The following is an 18,059-nucleotide window of genomic DNA, read 5'->3' as shown; positions in this document are numbered from 1 at the left end:
TGCTTACTATTTTTCCTTTTCCTTTCTTAATCTTAAGGCAATCCTACAAGTTGGCCTCTGACCCTTTTCCACTCTCCCTCCCACCTTTTCCACTCTTTGAGATGAGCATGAGAGTTTCATCTTACTCCCTTTATGCCCATGATTGGGAGCTCTAGCTCAGCACAGTCTTATCTATTCCTTCCTGGCCTCACATCCCCAGGGCTTTTGGACAGTTCTGGATGTCCTCCACATCACAAACTTCACATGTGCATTTATGGCAGAGCAGACGCAGAGACTGAACTCTTCCATCCAGGCAGCAACAAAGCTCAGCGTTCAGCAAGTTTGCACAGCCTCTGCATTAGCCACTGGTTAGGTACTTCATTCAGAAGGGCGTTAGTTTTGCATGCCAATAATTTATTCTAAGCAGAGTGAGTTACATGCTTACAGACTGCCTCTCCGGGGATGCAAACCTCCTACTTCTGTAGCTTGCCCTGCTCTGTTTTGCTCTGTATCTCATTGACAGTGCAGTCTTTTATCTGTTTCTACAACTCCCATTAGCATCACTACGATTTGTGCACTTATAATGATGGAAATACAGATAATAGCCATTTGTTCTATTATTTTTTTTTCAATAGAAAAGCCTACAGTACATTTGTTCTTTGATACGCTGAAAAGAATGATCAGTGTCTTTCAACATAATTAGTTCTATCTTACCCCCAGGAAAACCAGTGTGAACAGCTGATGCATGGGGACCTCTGTTCCACATATCAGTCGCATCATTCTATGCATGATTCAGTAAGACATTCTCAAAATAGAGCAAGGGGATCCAACTCCATTACTAGCTATCCAAGAACAAGGCTGAGTGGAATATCTAAACATGCTTTTAATTTAAGAGGAATATTTCATCACAGACAGGTGCTTTGCTAAGCACTGCAAATACTTTTCAATGCAATTCAGTGACATCTTGTAACAAACCTTGAAGTGTTCTCCATAGTGACTGAAGTATCTCAAGTTAAACAGTGGGGACCTATATACACTTGGCTGCCTGTAGTGTGACAACACTGTTTCCCTTTGCCCACCTAAATCTGGTGGAAGTTTTACTGCATCAGAAAGCACGCATCCAGTTGTTGCCACATCAGCTGGATTTATTCAGCTTCCAACTGACAAAGCACAACCAGAACAGAGTAGTATCTGACCCTATAATGGTGTGAAGGCATAGCCATAGCTTTTGATGTTCTCCCCATCACAAACCACATTCTAAGAGCTCTTAAGTCTCAGCAAAGGGGAAGGAAGAAAGCTTCCAAAATATTAAACAAGCTTGTATTGCACATGCACACATAAAGGGACTAGTGAAAATTTCTGAATTCATAACATCTGGGGTCACAAACACCTCTCTAACCTATAGTACTAATTTAATTCATTTACTTTCAAATTGTTTATTTGAGGCTTACAGCAAAGTACAAATAACAAAATGACAGCCAAGGGTGCTGTAACTTTAATGATGATATAACCATTTCAATCTGCCTTCTATCTCAGTTGGTGTTTTATCATCTTAAGCTCCTATTGAGATAATGTTGCATGCCTATCAAATGAGAGAGAGCAAAACAGCAAGTACTTTCTGCTGTCTTTTAACCTGGATGACAAATTGTTTGAAACTCCGAGCAGTGGAGCAGAGAATGAAAATGCTGTGAGGAAAAAAAGAAGCCTCTGAAGAATCCTTATAAAGTCAAGCATGCCTACCAGGGCACACTCCAGCTTTTCATTATCACACTGCTTGGCCATCCCTGCACGGTGTTTTTGGAAGAGACACATTTTTATGCCTTGGGATACAGCCTTCTCCTAGTAGAACTTTTCCAGATCCAGCTACTAATGATACTGGAAATGCTAAATTGTCCTAAAGCAGTGCTTCAGGAAGAATAGTTAGGCAGCTTTCTATCAACACAAGGATCCCCACGTGCTAGCAGTGACTTCAGTCTGAATTCATTGTTTTATATACCACAGATACTTTGGGGAATCTGCCTTTTTTGAAAATAGGCTCAAGCAAGCAGTTTGTGAGCCTTCTGGGTTTTTCTTGTCAAACTCCAGTGCTGACACACAAAAATGGCAAAAGCGAGATGCTTCTCTTTAATCCCTTACAACAATGGCAGCAAAGACATTTCTTCAAATAGAAGTGATTGCAAATGGTTCTCAATCTTACACAATTTTGCTAACTTACCTCCTGTTTTTATTTAAGACTAGCACAATCCAGAACTTTTAAAGAAGAAGCTTCTCCAAAGAGTTTCAGCCCTCTCAAGGTTTTTAAATGGAACACTGTCTGCTTGCTTTTTTTTTTTTTAATACAATTGTTGGAGTGAAAGCTACTTAGTTTTTGCATTATTCATGTTACTGCAATTCACTGAAATGCTCCAGTTGTATGAAGAGGAAAAAACAGTGTTTTTAATGCACAGCAGTACAGTTCTAGGAATGCATCCTTAACTTTTTCAAAGTGGGGAGATGGGATCCTTGTGAGCATCTCTTGGCCATTATCAAGATGCTGCACCACAACATCTGAAATAATAAAATGTGATTCACAAGGAAATAGATCTCAGCCCAGTCCTGGAGGACTGCTGAATCAGCAGAACTCACATAAAACAGATAGAGGAATATTGGGCAAAACCCCTTTATGTTCAAAGGTAAAGTTGATAAAATAAAACCTCCAACTATCTGTAAAAAAAAAAAAAAAGTTTCTGCATCATTTTAAATGGAAGACGTAGGAAGGAAGCTATCAGAAATTTTCTGTATAAACAATCTTTTCAATAGTTTTCTGCTGTGTACTGTTGTCAATAACTTAAAAAAATTCCTCAAATCTAGACAGTATTAAATAAAATAAAAAATGCTATAAATCAATTTTTGCTGCTTATGTGATCCTATAATCTCCACTCAGGTTCAAAACTGACATTACTGAAACTGAATAGCAGTCTTATATCTAAGAATACTGATGAATTCAGTCAGCAATTTGGAGACAGCTGGTACTAAACATACATCAGCAATATAAACATATATAAAATGTGCATCAAATTGCCACACTAAAACCACTCTTCTTGTTTTATCTTCTATAAAAGAACAAAACAAAATTGGAAGTTCAGTTGGAAGAGACCTACAGAGTTCATTTAGTTCAACTGCCTGGCCACTTGAGGGTTAGCCAAAAGTTAAAGTTGTTGAGGGCACTGTCCAAATGCCTCTTGAACTCCGACAGGCCTGGGGCATCAACCATGTCACCAGGAAGCTTGCTCCAGTGTTTGACCACCTACACAATAAACAATTTTTTCCTAATGGCCAGTTTGAACCTCTGCTGGGGGAGCTTTGTGCTGTCCTGTACTGTAACTTCTTTGCCTATTCTTTTCTCTTTTGCCAGTATCCTCTATTCCGTTAATCCTTTCTTCTCTCCCCCATTCAAAATATTTAGTTATATTTTAATAATTATATATTTTAAATATTTAACATATATATTTTACAATTTCATCATTTAATGTGCTCTCCTTACCCTTTCTACTTCCTAAATAACCAGAGGCTTGTCCACTGAGTTTGTCCAGGCAGCAGATTCATGATGGAGTCATAATAACATGACATCTAGATCTTCAAAAATATAATGAACACATAGTAATTTGTTTTGCACTCAGACCTCTAGAGCTATGGTTTCTCAATCTGTCCAAAGAAAAAGATTCAATCTGAGGTGCTGGTTAGAAACAGCAGAGTACTGGAAGCTCAGCTATGGTCACAGCACAGCTTTTAAACACTGTTACGGACAGCTCATAATGGATCCGTAAAGCAACAGATTAATTAGCACACTCTCTTGCAGCAGTAGTTAAGAGGCCGGGAGACACCTGGTTTCTGTGCACACAACCACATCCTGCAAAACCCTGTTGTTGTACGTGATCACACTGAAAAGTACTCTGGACTCTTCGGAAGGAATGCTGGAGTCAAAATTCAATTTATTCGATTGCTCTCCTCCCTTTCCTGTCTACATGTTCCCATTCAAGTCCAACTAACTACAGATGTCCAAATTTCCCACCAGGTTTCATCAACAGACGTTTTTAAATTTCCCAGGGCAAGTGAATGGGAGGCACTTCCCACACTTGCAACCAGTAAAACAGCACAACTCACTCCCATTTTGGAGTATGGAAACATCCTCCTGCCATCCTGCTGTGCAACATCCTTCCCAAATTAACGGTGTGGAGTCTTGCAGATTAAAGCAGATAGTCACGACTTATTATCTGATCATATGTCTTCTCTAAATTAAGAGAGAGACATTATCTCAATTCTGATATAAAACTCCGGAAAATAACCATATATTAAAAAAATAAAACAAAACAAGAACAAAAAAACCCACAAGCGTTCATCTATCCTTTACAAATGTGCATCAAAGAAAGCATCATTTGTTGGTTCACGAGTCCAGTTTAATAATATTGAAGACAGTTCATGAGTTAGGTATTTTGTCATTTAACAAAATTAAATGGTATAGCAGTGTAGAACTGCCCTCAGCAGTTCCCTGCTGCTGAAGCAAAATAGCAAAACCAAGTTCACGTTACATTCCCTGCATCCCTCTTTCTCTGCCAAAAGACTGCTGAGCACTGGCCGCCACGTGGGAACAGCCCCTTGGTTGTGCCAACCCCCAAACCTAGGGGAGCACTGGTCTCTGTTGGCCAACACTGTGCCAAGAGACACTTAATAATTTCACTGAATAAAATCACTGAGAAATCACTGAGATCACATCCTAGAAACATTCCCCAGTAACTTGTAAGTGTGGACACAGGCTTTAATTCCTGCAAAGCTGTTCTGGTAGCGTGTGAAGGATTAGCTTCAAAACTGAAAGGTGAGGGGTTTGCAGGAGAGCTGCTGCTTTACCTGTCAGAACAGCTGAGTGGTTTTTGAAACATGATTTTCACCTCTTATTATACTTCAAGTAAAGGATTTGCTGTTTGATCCTACTATTTACTAATACCATTGTGCAGCATTACACGTCAATTCTACAAAGGTTTCTCTTCGTATCCAAAAAAATATGATTCTAATAATCTTCCCAGACATTCTTCCATAAAGTATTAGGATCACATGCAAGCAAAATTTTCAGGACAAAACTGCAAAATCTTTCCTGAGAAACTTCTCTCGGAAAGTTTAAATTCAATCTAACATGCAACCAAAATTAAAGCAAATGTGATCTATGGCCTAGTGCAGGAAAAAAGAACACAAAAAGAAACAAACCAGGCACAACCAACCCCCGAGACCACAGCTCTGGTATCACAGTGACCTGAGTGTGGGAAGTGATGACGACGACATCCTTTGAATAAGTTCTGAACATACGAAATGTTTTCCTTCCATAAGGTTGTGGCGCCAGTATTATTGGCTAGTGAGTCACACTTATTTCCAGTATGTTTCTGACATAGAAAGGGGAGTTTTACCAAGGATGTGATTATACGTTTAGCTCACAGAGCACAGTGAAACCGTGATAAATTCTCTCTTGTATATCTAATCGTGTCTTAAATACTTCCTGTTGACCATGAAGAAACTTCATGAATCATTCCTTAACTTTCAGCAAAGATTTTTTTTTAAGCCTTTTTACTCCATGGTGAAGAACAGCTGAAAAACTGATTTAAGAGGCCGAATAGGCTTGTTGTACAGCCATGCATGAAGGATAGCGCTTAAAATCTGACATTAATTTCTACATGCTCAAGTCTATAAGTAGGATGACAAAATTAAGGTCAGAGGGAACTGTTGGTGTAAAATGAGGATCAATTATTCTGTGTTGCAGTTGTAATTCAGGTCATTTTAAGTGAGGAAAGTGTTGAACAGCAACAGGTATAAATTTGACTGTTCTTAGTATTTTCTACCTGTAATTTCAAATTGAGATATGAAGAGGAACGTCACTGATTCTGATTAGTAACACCAATTCATATAAACTCTTCATGGGATTTACCAATGCGTGAGTCATGTGATAAATCATAGGAAAGATTTGTGAACTGCTCTTCCATCTCAAGTAAATAGTATCAGTTGCTTTCTACCAACATACTGAAACAGGTGTTTTCTGAAAAACATATTAATGGTTTGAGAGCTGATCTGTTCTGTGCCCAGACTTTCTCTGAGTGCTAGTACATGGGTGTACTTAAGCAGGGGGGAGGTTAGTGCTCATGTAGATTTGTCAAACATGAAAAATGCACCTGAAACACGATTTCAGCCAGTGCACAAGTGCTGGTACCAGCAGCACCAAATGCAGCAAAGAAAGCTCCTGTACGTACTCTATAACTGAAACCACCACCCTAAAAATGCTCAGATCGGGACGCAGACTAGTGATCTGGAGACGTCATCCCAACCATCCTATCGAATAAACCACCTTCTCTTTAGTGGTGACTAAAACCAACCTGCTGAGTTTTATAAATTGTAAGCAATGCCCCAACTGAACCCCAAATGCACTACTTTTTCCTCCTACCCCCTTCAGAACAAATGATAAGGATGGGCTGAAGTACCTGAAATTAGGTATTTACACTAATTTTGATAATTGCCATTACTGACAAATAAGCAGAATATATGCTATTTTAAAAATACATATACTGGGAGAAAAGAGGGGTTTTACTACTAAAATTCTAAAGCATATAACATAAAATTGGAACCTTCCAAGATTTTGTAGAAAACCTATTCATCTATAATCTATTATTCTGAAGAAGCATTACGCCAGAAGCAGCGTTTGAGTATTTCCTTCCTTCCTTCCCCAGGAAGAAACATGTAAAGCAGCAGGAGGGTGTAAATCTTCCCTCACTGAGATATCGGATAGTTATCTCTGTCTGCAGAGGTTTTTTCTACTGTTGTGGAAGCTGGTTATTTTGTGTGCTGGAAGGAAAACAGTTTAAGAAACTTTTCAGTAAGACATCATCTCATGGTGCTCCTACTTTAGATAAACACTGCACCAATTTTCCAGATAAAGCTCTTCTTTTGAAATATCTTGAATGTCCCTAAAATCCAGCACTGCGTGATATTGTGCTGGAGGCAATTCCAGCATCTCCTATTTTATACTCTTTTTTACAGGAATGCAGCTCCCAACCTAGTCAAGTCTGAGCGATATTAACCCAGGTATTGCCTGTGTTTCTGGTCATGCTTTTCTTTAATCACTCGAAGAAAAACAGTTAACACTCACTCACATACTCTAAGTATTTGAATAACTATGAGCCAAATGCAAGGTGGACAAACAGATCTACAGTGCAGCCAAAAGGCACACGGGTCCTTAATTAGAAACCCTTTGTTCCCCCAAATGCCCATTACAATGGCAGGCCTTAAGGAATTCTGCTTCCCTTTTAATATCTAATAAATGCTAATGCTCTTCAAGCACCTTGTAACATATCCCGCAAGAACCTTTCTGCAAATGACACTGCCTTGACGGGCCCTGTGAGCTACACCAGCATTCACAGCTCTCTCTGGTGTCTGCCAGGGGTCGCTGAGCCAGGAAAAAGCACAGCCCCTACTCCAGCCTGAGCAGGTTGCTGCTCTCTCCTCGACTTTTGGTTAGTGCCGCCTTTCTGTGGCTGTTGCACAGCACTTAGAGGCTTCTAGTAATGAAACAAATTTCCCTTTAGAGCACGCATCCACTGCACGGGTAAGAATACAGCAGAGACCAAGAATTTTAAACTGCTGACATTATCTCCTGCCACAAACACAAATATATACGGACGAGTATGCAAGAGTTGAGAGATCTCCACTATTCCCAGTTTTACTCCCAATTAACCTTTACAAAAAGCTAAATCAGCTTCATATCATCTCACCAGAGTGCAGCCAACGCATGGAAAGGGTGCTGGAATCACGCTTGTCTCGTTTTATTAGTATTTCATCCTGTGTTAGTTAAAAATAAATTCTGTAATGTGCTATTAATGTGCTGCTACTAACAGCTTAAATACAATCAATAAAACACAAAAGCTGCAATTAAACAACAAAAGTAATTTTTAGAAATTATCGCTGCCTAGCTACAGGCTTCACTTGTTATCTCATTAATATACACAGGGGGCAGAGTTAGCTTGTGCACTGTTTATGTACTACTAGATTAATGATATCCTTCCTACTCTTACAGCATGGCTAAAGCAAACAACTAGCAAAACTTCTCTAAACTATTTTGGTTCAGTTTTGCTCCCTGCATGAATATTTCAGGACAGCAGATAGGAGATTCAAACAAAGCTAAAGGCATGTGAGCGCAGGCCAGCAACTGCACTTGTCAGACAAGTATGTGTACTAATGCATACAGAATATTTTGCTGCGTGAAATAATAGATTACATTTTCTCAGGTATGGAACACAGCAATGAAACACCTGCAGAATACTGTAAAAAAATTAAAATGTGATAACCCACAGTAAGATAAAATTACTCACAGCTAATGGAATGAAACTGGAAAAAATGACAGTTTTACATTGGTCCAATAATGTTCTGTCATGTTCAGGAGAGTTAACAATTAAAGAAGTAACATACAACCCAAGGGCAAGGAAAGAGTTATCTGCCAAACATTTGTTTCCTTAAAGAGGAGTTATTTTATTCACAAAGTTTCCTCTGTCTCCCTTTCATTCAAATGATTAGCTACATATTTGTTCTAAGGAATAGTAGCTATACATAATACATATTTTTAAAAGTAAACGTCAGATCACAGTAGAAGGATTAGAACATCATTCACTAAAACACTGAATAGTTGTTTTTTTTTTTTTTAATTCTATACGTGTATCTACTGAAAAAAACCTTAAGTATTTGAAGAATTCAGAGTGTTCCAAAAATTATTTAAGTTCTAGTAACTTTGTGTCTGAAACAGGTGTCAAATTTAAGTTAGCCACCAACATATATAAATAGCAGTTCAGGAGAACAGCATTTTAAGTTCATTGCTTAATCGCTACTGCTGTCTATATAAACAAGGAAACTAACAAAAAGGGACTTTTACCTTCAAAATAGCAAAGCATGCAGTCAGTATTTTATCACAGGAAACAAGCAGAAAATAAAGGAAGCAGCCTGAATATAACAGTGGGTGCAGGTTAATCAGCTATTTAGTGGTGCACTTTTCACTTTTTTTTTTTAATAACTTTCTTGTGTTCGCTGAGCCTATGATAAATGCATTGGTGTCTAGTGCTAAATGTAGATTTAAACCACATTGGGTAGTGTGCTGATGCCAGAAAAATCTCTCCCGTGCTAAGTTTTGCCCTCCTCATTTTATTTTACCTTCAGTTGCTTTGGAGGATAACTACAACATGCACCAAGCTGAGTGCTTTAAAAGGCAACGTGCCATATGCTCCCTGACCTGCAGTGTCAAGCATCTGGGTGCCAAAATTCACAGCCCAGGCTTCCTGTAAGCATAGAGAGCATCCCCAGGATGACTCAGCGCCCCTATATTAGGTCGTTACCTGTCCTCCAAGATGTGTACTAGGAACACAAATTCTTAATCCAGATATTCATATGAAAGACACCTGTAGTTTTATGATAACAACAGCTTGATTATGAGTGTTTACACGGAGTTCAGAAAGCTTTGTAAAAGACTTCTCCAACAGCTAATTGCCCACTTAGCCATTCCCCACCTTTACAAAGCTTTAAAATCTGCAGCTCATACATGGGGCAACCACTACATCGTTTACAAAATGAACCACACAAACCTCAGATTCCTTTTCCACACCATAAATACTGTCAAACATGATGCCTAACAGCATAAGCTTTCAAGCTCACTTGACTACAGACTATTTTTAAAGGACAGTCTCGATTTTTTCTGTAATGTGAATAAAGGAAAAAAAAAAAGATTTATGACGAAGCAATTATCTGTTTTGGGCTATGTTACAATGCGGTACAGAACATTAAGTTCTGCAACAAGACTAAATATCTTTTTATTTCTGTTTTAGCATTCCATAGCCAATGGAGTATGGATAGCAAGTTTAAAGTTTTTATTTTTTCCATAAAAGATCATTTGACTTTTTCTCTCCATTGCAACATGTATTTCATTTAATAAACTTTATAATAAAAAAAAAAACTATTAAAACACTGCTCTATTCAAGGATACAATTCAGAGGGGGTTCATTTAGTTCCATTAGTTTTAGCATCTGTGTTTTAAGTTGCAGATTGTTTCAAAAATGGCTATTGAGATAATGCACTGCTTCATTTACAGAGGAAATTGGATGCTTAATATATTTTGTAATGCAATAGGAACAAAGTGGTAGCATTTGCATAAAGCAGCCCACTGTAATACCAGGTTTTGATCCTGTCTGGGAAAAGGTCTTTTGACTTGTGCTGAGCCAGCGTGTCGTTATTCCATCTGGCTGTGTCTTGTCATGCAGTGAAGTGCACACAACAGAAAGCCACATTTGGGAAGGGTTGTTACTGTATCTGTGCCTAAAAAAGCCAAATTCATCAAGAGAGGATGCTTATTAATTTAACTAATTACACAGATTGTTTGTGGAGAACAGACTGGCCCAAGCGAACTGAGCACAGCATCACAAACCTGCACTCCCTTACATGCTGTTGATACAGCCACTTGGAGAAGGGGGACAGATGGGCCCACCAGAGACCTCACCCTGATGGCCCTAGACAATATTTGTTGGTGTTGACTCTGCTATAGCCATCCCAGTTCTATTTCAGGGGAAGGACGTGTCAGAAAGTATATGAGATGTGTGTGGCACAAGGCAGTATTTCAGAAAAGACACACGTCCAAATTCTTTGAATTTGAAGGAGATGGTAGCAGTTATCACCACAGCACCCATCGGGCTGCGCAGCTGCACTTGTGAAACACTTTCATGAGTTTTGCTTTGCAAATGCTTTTAACTGGTTTAATCATTCTCTGCTTCAGATAATCAGTCTCTGTCTTACTAACTTGTTATTTCCTAGAATTATCACATCGTGTTAGTCACAATGCTTATCTTTTCTTCATCTGGGTACGTATTTGGGTTGGTTTGATTCAATCCTAAGATACACAACCTAATTAAAAATGCTTTTGCTATATTAACTGTAACAACAGGCAAAGAAGAAAATGACAGTTTTTCATCTGCTTAAGAGGCAGTCTCAGAATAGGCCCAGGTCTTGGAGATACCTGTACTGTGTCTGAGCACTATTACAAGCATGAAGGAGAGAATCAAAACTGTGAGTTCAAGTTCATTACCACCTCACTGCAAGTTTTACCTTAGAATTAAACTTAAATTGAGACTGAAATGAGTTTTGTTATCCCTATTGTGCTGCACAAAGGATGATTCTTCCTGACAGCAGGAAGAATGATTGCCTTCAGGACTGAAAACAGAATTTCAGATACCACTGTGCAAAATAAATTCAAAAAAAATCAGCTTATACTACAAATACTTTTATGGACTGCTGTGCTATGTGTTTGCTCAGCATCCTCTTACCAGTGAATAGCTGTTGTCTGAAAGTGAGGAAAAACTGTCTGATTTGAAAAGTGCTCGTGCACTGAGGTTTCGTTATCCTTCCCGAAACACCAAGAACAATAGCTGTATCACATTATAGTAACAAGTGGCTGAATTTTCCCAGTAACTCTACCTCAGCAAAATCGTCATCTACAAACAAGCTTTTGCATCTGAAGACAGTAAAGCTGTGGGGCGACACAGAACTTGAAGGTCTGAAGTGTTTTAATCTAACTTCTAACGGCCAGTCACGCAAAACAATCAGAAAACAGTGAAACAGGAAAAAAAGCTCTCTAAAAACTGTTTCTCTTCTTGTACTAATATTTTAAAAGTTTGTAAGCCATATTTGAAAATTCATTAAGTCACCTAGGAAAGCAGCAACACATGACAAAATGCACCACTTCCTACATTTTCTTGGAGTATTTATGTCTGCGTGTTATGTGCTATACCATACAGACCATTGTACTTAGGAAGCAAAACTCTGCTGTATGCAATGTTACCTTGTTAAGCACCACGAAAAGGTGATTTCAATCCTCTTCAACCAGAAAAATCTCACAGGTTTTCAATCTACCAGATTACACGTTATGGCCAGCCTGACAATTAACGGCTTTTGTTACAGAGATACTCTAATCTATCTATAAAGCAAAGAAAGCATGAAGCACAAAGACATATCCACCCTAGAGGCTTCATGAAATAACAATTTTTCCGTCAAGAAACATCAACTTGCAGTTAAAATGCAAGACGGTACCTTACAGAGTGCAGCATGGCAGGTTAACTGGGAAAACAATCCTACAGGAATAAAAATGAATACCCATCTAACTAGGCAGCACCTCTTGGCTATTTCCACTGCACATGAGGGAAAAGAGTAGTAGAAGTCTTAGATATGCAAGTTCACTTCAGGAATGAATTCAAGTAACATCTACACGGCCAGCTATACTAGTCTGCGTAACAGAAATGTCAAACTATATTTAAAGCAATTGTCTATAAATTTGCTGATAATGCCACTGTAGCAGCAAATGTTTACAGAGAAAGAGGACAGGGAGCAAGTTTCTCCCCTAGGCAGCAGCAGCAGAGTAAGAAAGACAGACAGGACATTCTTCAGCGTGGTGCTGAGGAAGGACCAGCACCAACACTCGGGCAGTACACAGCACGATTTGGCAGCACCAGCACCACCACATGCAGGACTGCCGCGTGAACATGAAAAACAAAAGGGAATGCAAAAAGTTATTAACGCGCACAGCAGTGAATGTCAGTAAAGCAATGAACCTTATAAGCATTTCTATTGCATGTTCGGGGCAGCAACAACTTCTGTTTTAAATAAGGGAGACAATGAGAAGAGTCTGTATTTAATAAAAAGTAGATCCAAATCAAATGTCCAACAAAGGAAAGGGCTGTGTGGTCACAAGTAGATGATTTGACATCTCTACTCCATCATCTTCCCACAGAAAGACACCGGTGCATTTCTTCATCTCACCCTTTGCTGGTCAATTAGAAACTTTTCTCTTCTTTCTTTTTCTAGAAACTTTTCAAGTCAAGAATGTTTGACAGAAAGAAGTGTTTTCACATCTGCTCACATCTAAGCTCTTGGCCTATTCCTGTTACATTTAACCAGTGATTATTAAATGAAAGACAGTTAGTATGTACGAAACTTGCCACATTAGCAGTTGCTACGTTGGTGGGAAAATTGAGAATACAATACAAACTGGTAAGAATAAAGTGTTAGAAAGTGTCTCTCTTCCTTCAGGAAACAAACTCACATCTTTCTGGTTATAAGCTCTTAAATGAGAGAGATGAGATCTTTAAAATATCTAGCAACACAAAGAAGTAGCAATGTGAAAGTAGGAAAGAGCATAATCTTAAGTGCACACTGATGACAAGAAAAGGTGAAACAGCAAACACTGAACACATCGAAGATTTAAAAAGACCTCATGAATAAGTGTTCAGAACTGGTAGTCAGTGTTATCAAAACAGACTTCTAGAATTCCAGAGTCTATCCATGGATTGGTGAATTATTATCGTAAATGTTCATCTTTTAAACACTACTTTAGTCATTTTGAAACCAGCCAATAATGCTTCTGACATAGTGCCAGCTTAGCCATTTTTATTAGTTTTCCTGAAACGTTCAATGCAACTGCCATTTTATTACATAAAATAAACTTAGATCGTGTCAGTTTTGGTTAAATTAAGCAAACAGCAACAATAACCCCCACCAGGCTAAAAGTGTTGGTTTTTATTTCCTGGCTGAAATGTGTTATGAAAAAATTTGCTCAACCACTTACTGTGGACATTCCCACCTTCTGCTTATCACAACAAGACAAGGCATTTTATTGGAAACTGTTCAGCAAACCTTTCTGTTGCTGGATTACTTTGCATTCGGTAGATGCTCCACTGTCAACAATTAGTTATGAGTTATAAATGGATTTAAATAAAAATTGACAACTTTGGAGCAGTGATTTTTGCAAAACGCATATGAAACAAAACATTATTTTGACAAGAATGATACATTTCCATTGGACCTACCGGTTTACTCAAAAACACAAACTGGTAATCAGATGGTTCTAAGCCAAGATCTTTCTTATAAAATATGTGACCAGATTGCTCCTTAACCCATTTTTTGAAGAATCTAAACAAGTTCTTCTTATCTGACAGTGCTGACTGTTGTGTGGAGAGGGCTTGTGACTGATGAGATTTTTTTATATTTTTAAAACAAGGTGCAAGGTCACTGCTCTGTTGCTGCTAATTAGCTGCTGCCTTTTTAGCCTCTCTTGCTACAGAAGCAAAGGTCACATGCTAGTGGTTGGTGTGGGGGGAAGGATCCCAGCAGCCTTTGGGCACGTTGACTGAGGTCAGCAGAAGTCAGATGAGGGATAAGAAACCTCAAAGATGACTACATTCTCACCAGTGCTAGGAAATACACAGCCAAGATACAGAGACACTGTCATGCAGAGAGTCTGTAGCACGAGTTTGAAGCTGCTTATAAATCTGAAAACCCATACAATCAATGAGAAGAGCAGAAAGAAGAGATTCCTTATAAAGGCCTGACTGTGAAAAAGCTTCAGTTGGGCCTCAAACACCTGTTTCCTAAAAAAAAGCCTACAGACCATGAAAGAATAAAGAAAACTACCCTTCTTCCCCCTCTCCCCCCAACAAGAGATCCAACTCTGACCTCCTACTCCTTCACGGAGCTAACCGTATCAGTGCAGCATGCTTGATTCAGCCCTGTTGATAAAAGTATTTACTTTAAAATTACAGATGCAATAATTCAAGTTATCAAATTACCCCCAGATGTGCTATTTTCTTCAAAAAAGAGAAAGACTACAAATAACTGATTCAAGAAAGAACTGCAACGCCACTCGTATCACAATACTACGGAATCTTTTTGATAAGGATAAGTGAAGCTTTGGAGCACCACAGATGGGTGGAATCTCCCTCCTGCCTCACTAACAGTGATCTAATTAGCATGCTGGGTCCTACAACCTAAATATTTCATCCCTGTTGCAGGGAAAAGCGATTTCCTTCCCACACTCTGACCTTCCCAGTTGATGGGACTTTACCCTCAGCTAACCCTGGCCTGGGATCCCAGGGCCTTGCACGGGTACGAACTCTGCTTTGGCACCTTCCCAGGGCGCTGGGAGCACAGCCATGCCAGTGATCTTGGCATCAGGTATGTTTAGAGTCACAATACCACTACAGCATCGCTAAGTCCCAGGACCACAGAAACCACTGTTAAAAGGAGTCAGCTGCCGAGTGATTTGGCAGTGCAGCAGACCAAAAGAAAAAAAAAAAAAGCATGGAAGAAAACTGGAACAGGGATGGTGGATGAGAAGAATAAGATGATTGTTTGAGCGGGGAGTATTCCTAAAGAAGAAACTAAGCTGGATGATGGGATTAAGGAGCCTAAAACAAGAGTAAAAATAGACCTGCTACCTGCTTTCCGCATAAGCCAATTACAGCTGTGGCCTGACACTGCATCATCTTTGCACTGATGAAACGCAGTCTTCTTTTACAAGACACCCTATCCAGAACAGCAGCTAGTTGCTGCTCTTTTCTGCATCCCCTCCAACTTCTCCACAGCCCGTACTGGCTGGGACTTCAGGAAGGATACCAGCTCTCCCTGCCAATATTATATTATTCTGAGAATAATACAGTTTCAGAGACAGATAAATTCTTGAAGAGATTGAATCCATGATAATTTTAACTAGCTATTGTATGCTATTACTACCCACTTATTCTCCTCATTTCCTGCTCCTTTCCTATCTGAATTTTAGGTTTGGCAGTGCTGCTTTTCCTCAGAGCTTTAGCTGTACATGGTCAAAGCCAGGGTAATTCAGCTGCGGCTCATGGAGATTTAACAGGTAATAAATATGCATGCAGGACTTCTCCTACACAATCCCTCAGAAAATGTTAACAGAAATGAAATATAATAGGAAAAAAAAGTAGTATTACTCACTCCAGTGAGTAAAATGCATCTGTTTTCTGATTTCAGGTAAGGGAGTCCTTCATTGAAGTTCTGAATAAGGAACGGCATAAACACTCAAGTACAGTACTAAATGAGAAAGCAAAGTTATTGGAAAAGGCCTTCTTTTTTTATTATTTATTTACTTTTATTATTATTTTATTTTTTAAATTTAAAAAAGTGATCATAATGTGTACCTGGTAATTAATTATGCATCTTTTTCACTGTCTGTGCTGAATAATTAAAATACTAAGGCAGCATAGCTCAATCCCCCCCACTCATTTGGGTCAAGATATGGTAAAAACTAATATGGGCTAGGTAAGAGAACATTATTATGTCAATGTTTCAGTGAGGAAAAAAAAAGCACAAATTAGAGCAGAACAACTCAGAGTAGTTTTTGATTGGAATTCCATTAAATCTGGTTCTCCTTTGAAGAAAGGTGTCATCATATACATGTGCTCAGCCAAGGGCCAAGGACTCCCTTCAATTAAAAAAAAATCATGGAAAATCAAACCTTCTTTCTTTTTGCCACAAAGCTAAAAAACAAATACAGCCAAACATTTTCTTTTTCAATGGAAAAGGAGGTTGTTTTATTTATATTTTTTTTGGTGTAATACACTGCAATTAATATATGCACATGTTTTGCTACTCAGTAGTTTTACCTTCTGGTCCCTCAGTCTTCCTGAAGGACCCACCTTCCCTATGTTAGCAATGAAGGAGAAGCAGGTGCATTTCAACAGCTCACCCACCTGACTCTGGTGTCAAAATTTATAGACAATATGCATTGCGTTTGGTATTACCTTCCCTCCATGGTCTGACAGGAAAATTAAGCATATACTTCTACCTCCTGAAAATTTAAGTGCTTCAGTGAGGTAGCCTAGGTCACATCTTTAAATATTCCTTGCAAAGAGTGGCAAAGGTTTTTACTGTTTTCCCTTGAACACGCCCCTCCCTCCCCTGTGATTAGCTCAATATTAGAATATAATTACAGGTTCCAGGGGAAGAGCATCTATAATTCCCGTTACACAATGCTTTCCATTAATGTTACACTTCCAATTGTTAGTTCATTTTGAATGGTGAAAATTTGAGCTTACAATGTCATGTAAAGAAGAAAAAAATAGTGTTTTTTTTTTCCCCCTCCTTGATATGATTACTGGAGCGGGATTTGGTATTCTGCACAAAGGTAATAAAGGTATGAGAGATCTAACTATTGTAAGAGCCTGCTCTGGCAAGAATCTCAAATCACCTCTTCCTAACAAGGACTTGTTAAAATTCAGCAGGTACATGTTTTGAGGATTCAATCTGTGCTAAATGCCTGCCAAGTCAAGGGGTCAGACAAGGCTTTTCGTTGCTGTTCTTCTCCCTGGCGGACGGTGACTGCTGCAACACGAAGCAAAGGCAGTGAGGCAGGGGGACTGTCTCTGCTGCCCTCTCAATAGTTGTTACTGCAGCCAGTGTCCGAGCTCTGAGGAGGAGGAGAAAGACAAAGATAGCCACACGTGCAGAGGAAGAAGGAGCAACCAGAGGGAAATACTTCAGCAATAGTCTGGTGAAAATGAGGAAGGAACATGAGAAAAGCCTCTCAAGAGGGTTCTCAGGACTCTGACTGGGGTGTTGATCAGAGAGGCTGAAATTAGTGCTTGTAAGAAGCCAGAAAAATCAGCTACAGGAGAAATGAAACTTCTGTAGTTAGCTAGAGAATATTCCCCTGCAGAACATGGACTTGAACATCTGGACCCAATATATGAAATATAAACAAAATGTATGAGACTACAGTATAAAGCAACCACTAATTTTACTTAATTTTCCCATGTAGAAGTCTGAACCTCACAGAAAACTTTCATGAGGCTTTTGTAGTGTTTGGGTTTCCTTTCCTTTCCCCCCCCCCCCCTTGTTATTTTCCCTCTCAAGTCTTAAAAAAAAAAAAAACAGATTTTTTTTTTAAACACCATGAAGATTAAATTTCTGAAATTAAGTACTTGTATTATAAAGCCTTAGAATTAATAAGGCCTGCTCAAGCTACTGCTTAACACTTTGTAATGGTTGTCTGTAACTCTTTCTCTTTCCAGCAGGATGCTCAGAACTAGACATTCATTCTAGAGAGGTACAACACTGTGCCGATGGCACTGATTCTTTTTTACATCTTGTTGCCTACTTCTTTCCATTTTATTTTCTTTCCTCTGTCAGATGCAATGCACACTCTTGCTGTGGAAAAAAAATAGTAATTTGGTTTTAGAAAAAAA

At 38.9% G+C, this 18,059-nt stretch overlaps 1 protein-coding gene across 24 annotated transcripts in view; it reads right to left on the bottom strand.

Moving 5' to 3' along the window:
• The window catches only part of INPP4B (inositol polyphosphate-4-phosphatase type II B), a 361,482-nt gene that overhangs the window by 64,439 nt on the left and 278,984 nt on the right, over positions 1–18,059 (bottom strand). The window contains exon 27 of one of the 24 annotated variants that reach the window (XM_083834865.1): positions 10–18,021. The exons of the other annotated variants lie outside the window; for them this stretch is intronic. Within the exon in view, the coding sequence (XP_083690991.1) occupies positions 18,000–18,021 (22 nt within the window). The 3' untranslated portion in view covers positions 10–17,999. Of the gene's footprint in view, positions 1–9; positions 18,022–18,059 lie in introns of those variants that run through there. 24 annotated transcript variants of the gene reach the window in all.

This window comes from Anser anser (assembly GCF_964211835.1).
Source record: "Anser anser genome assembly, chromosome: 4".
Taxonomy (NCBI): domain Eukaryota; kingdom Metazoa; phylum Chordata; class Aves; order Anseriformes; family Anatidae; genus Anser; species Anser anser.
This window is presented reverse-complemented; position numbering and strand designations above follow the sequence as displayed.